Below are 9,029 nucleotides of genomic sequence, written 5' to 3'. Positions count from 1 at the left end.
CAGGAATGTGTTGAAAAATGATCTTATCTGCCTCGCCTGCGAGATGGCATACAGAAATTGGAGCAAGCCTGTAGCATAGGCATCAAGTAATTCAATTGAATTGAACATCGCTTGAAGCCTAACAATTCATGCACGATGAACATATGGTTGCCGCGCAGCCCAGTTATTTAATGTTTTGCAAGAACTTTGAAACGTTCTTTTAGTTAAGCATTATTTTTATCTGCCTAAAGGTGCCCATTGCAGATCACCGCAGACCTGATGATTGTGAGTCGTAGCCTTTCCAAGAAAGGGAAAATGATTTTAATGCTTCTCAGATTAAGGATAAGATTCTTTCCACATACTGGTTGGGCAAAGAGAAACATGTCTCAATTTCAAGTATTTAGATGAAATGGAAAACTCACAGGTTGATAAATAGAGAGGGCTTCTAAAAATTCAATTCCAAGTACCGTTACAAATAGTGAGTGGTCTTAAAATAATAGAGAATCATCCAGATACAGCTTTGGCGTTACTCTTAGCAAAGTTAAGAACAGGTAAAACTGACGAAAAACTTGCTTCCTTGTTTAACGTATCTAGATCATCTGCTGAGCAAGTGATGTCGAAAGTCCGGTCATCGCTTTTAACAGATTTTTTACCTTCAAACTTGAGATTTCAACGGCTGAGCCGAGAAGCTTTTTTACATCACTCCACCGTAATATCAAGAAAGCTCTTCTATAGCGATAAGAATAATCAGAATATTACTATCTGAGATGGTACTTATGTAAACATACAGAAAAACTCAAACTGCTTTTAAAGAAAGTCTTTCAGCATAAACATAGACTCTTGATAAAACCATTTTTGACAGTTGTGCCTGATAGCTATATTTTAGATGTCTTCGGGCCGTATGATGGAAACAGCAGTGACGTCGATATTATGCGAGATTTGTTTTGCAATTCTGAAGTTCGCTCATTTTTTAGAAACGAAGATGTATTCTTTGTTAATCGGGATTTTCGAAATGTTGCAAATTTCTCCGAATTTTTAACTATAGAGTAGAAATGTTTTATTTTATCGACCAAGCTCGATAACAGCTTACTGATATTCAGGCAAATACGTCGAGATTAGTAACTAAATATTGCTTTGTTGTAGAAGCTATAAATGGCAAGATTAAGCAGTGTTACCGATATTTCGACAACGTGTGGTCGAATAAGTCTCTGCTCATTTGATGATAGACTTCAGAATAGCAGCGCTGCTGAATAGATGTCATGGACCTATTAAATTTGATGAAGAAGACGGTGAACACATAGCATTTATGATGCTGACTAAATTAAACCAAATCAGTTAGTTTTGTTGGTTGAAGTACAAAACTTGAACAGGCGTTCGGCAACCTTTCATACTATGGATGGCAACATTTTGTGTTTATTGTTCCCTTGTTTACATTAAGCGATCTCCGCATGATTTCTCTTGGTTCTTACCAGTTGAAAACCCCTTCTATTATGCAGAGTATATCAAGGTGGACGAAAGTTTGAAGATTCAACTATGTAGACATGTGGGGTCTCTCGCATTGTCTACATACAATTTTTCAGCTGAGCATAATTTCCTGATTTTCGAGCGTAATCAGTCAAGACATCAAAGTCAGTCAAACATACAAAATTCAGTCAAACGCACCATCTCTATCTTTTAGTAGACAGTGATAAAACTGAAGTTGATGCAATGGCAGATCACTATTGTCAGTGTAAAAATTAAGCGGGATTGTCGGATGCTCCACATATTTTGGCTATTCTCTGGTTTTTAGATTATGCTCGCTTTTTACCAGATATTCATCTTCTTACCCAATCACTGAATGATCTATGCAAAGTATTTGAGAATTCTGATGACGAGTAATGTTTTAATATATTTTTTATGATTTTAGTCTTAATGATTTTAATTGCAATGTTTTAAGTTGAAGTAGGTCTAGAGACCACATTGTGAACAGTTTTTGTAGATAAACAGTCGTAGATAACATGCAATATTTCAAGAATATATTTCACATGCTATAACTGATGACGCTGATGTTTTGGTGAAGTGTTCCCTCATTTGTTTTGTACATTGAATAATGATCTATTGTACCGTTATAAGCGAAAATCGCTGCAACGATTTTAACAGATTTTCCATATTCAAAGTCAAAACTTTGAGCTAAAAATTCTGAACTAAGTAAATACAAAAGTTTATAAATATGGTCATAAGATCGATCGTGTTGTATTCTTTTACACGAGCTGAAAAACGAAAAGTTATGATGCACATATATATAAGCAGGGTTATATCTGTAAAACAGTTTTTTTAGAAAATGATTTGTATCATGTGATGGCAGCATTGTTCAAGGTTGCACCCATTGAAATGTTTGGTACTTGTTACGCTTTATCGATTGCCATAGATTATTTTTAGATAGTTCCGTAGACCAATTTGAGCATCATCCTTTAGCGGGTTTATTAAAAGCCAGATGCGGATAGTAATGCGTCGATTTCAGAAAAAATTTTTTTATGAAAAAGTAATTACTGTACACAGAGCACAAATTTATCTTGGTCTTATACTAAGTATAACTAAATTTCAATTAGTGATTTTAATAAATCCCTCTTTATCTCCCCTGAAGAGATGTAGGCGAAATATAAGGGTGAAGTCGCTGAAGAGGGGTAAAGAGGGGTTTATCAGAATCTCAGATTGAGATTTATTTTATTTGGTATAAGACCAAGAAAAATTTGTGCCCTGTGCACAATAAACAGTTTCATAGAAAAATAATTTTCTGTGCAACTGACGCACTATCATCCTCGTCTGATTCTTAATAAATTTAAATTTATTTTATTTTTGTTAAAAAAAATGTTTAATTTATTTTATATTTTAATATTAAATATTAATATTTTTTAGACGTGTGTATCTTTTTTATTGTTATTTTAATTTTAAACTTTATCCAAATAATATACATTTATAAATAAAAATCGATATTTTCAATAAAATTGTATCTATCAGAAAAATATAATTATATATAAAAATTAGGTAGGATGTCCAAACTTTTGAGTGACGTATATGTCGGCAGCTTTTCATTATGTGTGTGGTAGATTAAAACGGCATCTTGCGCCGTTTCCTCGCCCGATGGTTGATTGATCGGGCGGTTTCACCAACGGATGATGGTTGGGGAACAGCATGTTGGCGTCATTACAAAGATATTAATAAACATCATACTAATAATCATAACATCTTTACATTTTTCCCAAAAAACCCTAAAATTTATTTTTCATATATTGTTTTACTCAAATTTGTCATATACATATAGATGATTACGGATAAAAAAAACATTATACATTATTAGACAGATATAACTATTATATATTTAAAAATAAAGTTATACTTACAATACACTACCATTAATGCATTCGCCGTTCGCTCATCCTCGAATGTAGATATAACACATGTGTACTCGCCAGTAAGATCAATGCCTGGTTTATTCAATTTCATGGCTCGGTACTCGGTATACGGATCATCGCTAGCTTTGTATGTTAAATCCACATATTTCGCAGCTGGTTCATCTGCTAATGGGTGTCTGCCGTAGATCCATTGGTAAACTACTTGGTTGGTATTAAAAAACCATTTGACGACGAGGCCCTTGCTCGATGTATTCTCGAGATCGTAATCGCAATCGAGAATAATGTAATCATTGCTGACTTTTATAATATCTGGTACGTTGATGCTCTTGATAATAAGTTGCCAAGATCCTGTAAACACATGAAAATATGCTAAACATTTATTATAAAAAATGTCAAGAAATCTGTCTCTATATTATTTAAATGGCTATATACAGGGTGTCCGGTAAAGATTGTGCCAACGCTCGTGAGCGGGTAGAACACAGTAATTTGAACAGAGAAGTCCTGTAACATTTTTTTATATAACGCGTAATAAAGGAATTATTATTGAGTAAAGTCTGGCCAATCAGCGCCAACCTTTAGCCGGGCGCATCCGGTAAAGATTGTGCCAACGCTCGTGAGCGGGTAGAGCACAGTAATCTGAACAGAAAAGTCCTGTAACATTTTTTTATATAGCGCTTAATAAAGGAGTTATTATTGAGTAAAGTCTGGCCAATCAGCGCCAACCTTTAGCCGGGCGCACGTCAGTGAGCCCCGCGCTGTGAAGTGTGCGCCGCCGCATACTATCAGGCGGGCGGCTCACCGACGTGCGTCCGGCTAAAAATCGACGCTAATTGACCAGATTTTACTCAATAATAACTCCTCTATTACGCGTTATATAAAAAAATGTTACAGGACTTTTCTGTTCAGTTTACTGTGCTCTAGCCGCTCACGAGCGCTGGCACAATCTTTACCGGACACCCTGTAGAATAGATGTCCTAATAAGTGCCAGTGTTCCTTTAACTGACCTTTTATTTATTTTACCAGATAAAAAATAAATTTGTAAACAAACATGTTCAAACGAAATTTTATTATTAAATCAATACTTTAATTTATATAAAAATAAAGAAATGACACGTATTTGTTTTTACTTAGTATATAAAAATTAATATTAAAAACTGACTATTAGTTAAGTTTGAGTATCAAAAGTGCGACTATGTAAATAAAAGACGATACAAAAGTCGTACTAAAGAAAGTGCAATAATTTTATTACATTATCTACATTGATTATGTAAAATGAATTAATGAGCTATATAAGAATCATTTTAATGAAATAATGTGTGAAATAAATATTTTAGATTAATATTATAATTAACGCTGACAGCAATAGGGATAATATTATCTGGTTTGTCCGTTAGACTGCTGTCAGTATTCGAGGCAAGAAACATCACAAGTATGCATAACTGACACTCACCTACAGACAATTCTAATAGACCAAGAGTTAGCGACTTTTTTACTTACGGTATTTATACTAAGCTCTTCTGTTAATGAGGGACTTGTTTTGACATATAGAGAAGAGATCGATGAGTCTAGCAGCTGGGCAAAGGTATGCATAGCAACACTTTACCCCCAAACATCATAAAAAACTGTATCAAAATTGTCATTTATATTCATCTGTCCTTTTGCTATATTGCATTTTATGGAGTTTTCTGGCCATAAATAATAATGCCAAACGTATTGTGGGGTATTAAATTGGCTAGAGAATTTTTTTTTCATCGAAAATTAGGGTTCCACAATTTTACAATAGTAGAACAATATTTTTATTTATATAAAACAGGTTGTATTTTATATATTATTTCAATCACATTTTCAAGATACTATTAATATAAATCCCAGATCGATATTATGGTATTAACTGTATGCTGACAGATTAAAAAAATCAATGCCATCAGCGCGAGCATAGTATTAACTCTTGTGGCTGACGCCGTTGATGAATATTCCATCTTGTATTTTTCGTTGTATAACATCTGAATCGAATAAATTAAAACTATTAGGAATATATATCGAATATGTATATCAATAGTTGAAAAAAAATATATACGAAAAATTTTATTCAGCATCGTCTTCGTATACTGTAGAGTTTTCCTCAATATCTTCATCTTTTTCATCGAAATTTTTGACATCATTTCCATTGGGATCTCTGTCCATAGTAATATCTTCTGTTAATTAGAATAAAATAAAAAAAAATGATTGGAATAGAGTCGAGAACATATTTGAGTATAGTGAGAGAAAAAATTATTACCATTAGAAATATTTTCATCATCGAATTTGCAGCATTGAATAGTATAGTGTGCTTCGAGCACACTTCATAACGATTTCATGGAGAAATGCGTATCTAAAAACGTTAACAAATTTGCTTCCCCAAGGTGGTTGGACAGAAATCCAAGGACAGTATACTTTTACGTGGTTCAAAGGCGATCAATTACTAGCATCGGTAAATGATGACTATTCAATGCTGTAAATTCGATAATAAAAATACTTCTGATGATAATAATTTGTTCTTACACTATACTCAAATATGTTCTTGACTCTATTCCAATCATTTTTTCGACTTTATTTTAATTAACAGAAGACGATATTACTATGGACAGAGATGCCGATAGAAATGATGTCGAAAATTTAGAGGAAAAAGATGAAGATATTGAGGATTCCTGAGGCATAGCGTTACGCGCGCGATCGGCGGCTCGGCCGTCGAGCCTCGAGCGGTAGTGGGGGGACCGTAGGCGTCGCTTCACATATCGACCCGAAAAGGGCAACTATCTCCGAGCACTGTTCTACAGTATACGAAGACGATGCTGAATAAAATTTTTCATATGTATTTTTTTCAATTATTGATATACATATTCGATATATATTCCTATTAATCTTAATTTATTCGATTCAGGTGTTATACAATAAAAAATACAAGATGGAATATTCATCAACGACGTCACCCACAAGAGTTAATACTATGCTCATGTTCATGGCATTGATTTTGTCAATCTGTCAGCATACATTTAATACCACAATATTGATCTGGGATTTATTTTAATAGTATCCTGAAAGTGTGATTAAAATAATATATAAAATAGTCTGGTTTATATAAATAAAAATATTGTTCTGCTATTGTAAAATTCTATAATAGTACCATAATTTTCGATGAAAAAAAAATCTCTAGCCAATTTAATACCCCACAATATGTCTGGCATTATCATTTACGGCCATAAAATTCCATAAAATGCAATATAGCAAAAGGACAGACGAATATAAGTAAAAATTTTGATACAATTTTTTATGATGTTTGGGGGTAAAGTGTTGCTATACTTTTGCCCAGCTGCCAGACTCGTCGATCCTTTCTCTATACGTCAAAACGAGTCTCTCATTACCAGAAGAGCTCAGTATAAATACCGTAGGTAAAAATGTCGCTAGTAGCTCTTAGTGTATAACCTCTTTTCGGGCGCAACGAGACTGGTATTTGGACTGGCAGTGATCTGGTCACAATCAAAGAGACTGGCAATTATCGCGTATCAGTCATACGGACAACAGTTTTTTTAAATGACAGTCATAGAGGTATCACAGATTTCTGTAAATTTGTATTTATTGTTAATTTGAGTATTTATATTTAATACATAATAACTTTTTTATAATAATAGAGTTATTAAATAATATTATGATTCAAAGTAAGACATTTTTTAGCTTCAGCAACACTCAAAACAGTTAAATGAAGTTAGACTGTAAGCTTAAAATGGTAGTAATTGGGACATCTACCCTATTACAAGGATTATTCGGAAATTTTCCTCCGATAGGCTTGTAAAATAAAAAAAGAAACAGGAAGAAAAAAAATTTTTTATTATATAGTTACTTACATTTATAGTGTTTTGAAAAGCTTCCGAGATAAGCTACAAGAATGTGCATTAAAAAATAGGGATTTCCATTTAAGAAATTGAAAGTGACCTTCATGTGACCTTTAAATGACTATCCAAGGTCACATCAATGGCACCATCTTATGTCCCCTTTCGAACCAAACAACTTTTGTCTAAAACATTTTTTAATATCTCGCTTCGTTTCCGAGAAATACGCCCGCGTCACTATAAATGCCTCACCCTGTATATATACACTACTTTTCAACATAATTGCCATCCGAATTGAGGCACTTGTTGTAACGCGGTAACTTTTGTATGCCCTTATCGAAATAGGGTGCCATTAAACTGCAATTTCAGCCAATTCCTAGTATTACTTATTAGTTTTTTTATTGTCTTCGAATTGTTGCGTTCCCAGCTACATTTTTATGTGTGTGAACAAATGAAACTCACTCAATGCAAGGTTTGAACTGTAGATTGGTCAAAAAACTCCCCTCAGAACTTTAGGAGCAATACAATGGGAATTTGATCACCCATCCTACAGTTCGGGCCTTGCACCAAACGATTTTTATCTGTTCAGACATATGAAAGTATGGCTAAGAACGCAGCAATTGGAGAAGCTGATGAATAGCTGATGAGCAGTGCTAAGAGTCGGCTGAGAATCTAGTTTGGCGGCACCATACTTTAATGAGTGCATACAAAAGCTAGTGCCGCATTACGACAAATGCCTCAATTCGGATGACAATTATGTCGAAAAGTAGTGTATATGTATATGTAAGTAACTTTTGTATATAATAAAACGTTCTTCCCAGGGATAAGCAATGTTAAAAAAAAGCATCAACATTCATATAATCGATTTGTAAAAAGTGGTTTTTTTAAATCAATTATATCTGAAAAATATTGTAACGATACCGTTACCAGTCTCGCGGGCCGACCAGCCGCCCGCAATTCTGAGGCTCGGCGCCAATGGCGCCCCTAAGCTCCCACACCCGTAGCGCGGCCCCACCGTGGGGCCGCCCCACCACGCACCGACTCACGTGTGTGGGAGGCTGCCGGTATATAAGGCGCTCCGGCGAGCGTAGCGTTACCAGTTCCCTATCCCGTGTCCTACCTAGTACAACTCCTGATCCGAAACCTATACCGCGTTACACCAGGCTACGGGCTATCCGTAGTTACGCCGGGTTACCCGGTTGCTGGGACGGCGCACCCTGATACCTAGCGTTACACCAAGTCACGGGCTACCCGTGGTTATGCCGGGCTACCCGGTTGCTGGGACGGCGCACCCTGATACCTAGCGTTACACCAAGTCACGGGCTACCCGTGGTTATGCCGGGCTACCCGGTTGCTGGGACGGCGCACCCTGATACCTAGCGTTACACCAAGTCACGGGCTACCCGTGGTTATGCCGGGCTACCCGGTTGCTGGGACGGCGCATTCTCGATCCTTCGCGTTAAACCAGGTCACGGGCTACCCGTGGTTATACCGGGCTTCCCGGTTGCTGGGACGGCGCACTCCTAGTTCGTAAGACCGTACCGCGCCCCGCGCACCGTTCGTATAGGACGGCCGTTCGTATATACCGCGACCGTTTCCACCGTAAGACCACTTTGGTCTCCGTGTAGCTTTCCGTCTAAATACCGCGACCCGTTAGTTCGTAAGACCGTTGTACATATACCGTAACCAGTAAGACCGCTCCGATCTCCGCGTCCTGATAGACTCTAGCACCGTTTGTATATACCGCGACCTGTTCATATTGTAAGACCGCATTGTATATACCGCGACCTGT

At 36.2% G+C, this 9,029-nt stretch overlaps 1 protein-coding gene across 1 annotated transcript in view; it reads right to left on the bottom strand.

Moving 5' to 3' along the window:
• Positions 1–9,029, bottom strand: part of LOC115242795 — a 49,683-nt gene that overhangs the window by 38,010 nt on the left and 2,644 nt on the right. Inside the window, exon 2 of the mRNA XM_029819336.1 lies at positions 3,360–3,740. Within this exon, the coding sequence (XP_029675196.1) occupies positions 3,360–3,740 (381 nt within the window). The remainder of the gene's footprint in view (positions 1–3,359; positions 3,741–9,029) is intronic.

The sequence above is a fragment of the Formica exsecta genome, unplaced genomic scaffold (genome assembly GCF_003651465.1).
Source record: "Formica exsecta isolate Colony F162 unplaced genomic scaffold, ASM365146v1 scaffold633, whole genome shotgun sequence".
Classification (NCBI taxonomy): domain Eukaryota; kingdom Metazoa; phylum Arthropoda; class Insecta; order Hymenoptera; family Formicidae; genus Formica; species Formica exsecta.
Note: the sequence above shows the minus strand (reverse complement) of the source record. Positions and strands in the feature narration are given on the sequence as shown.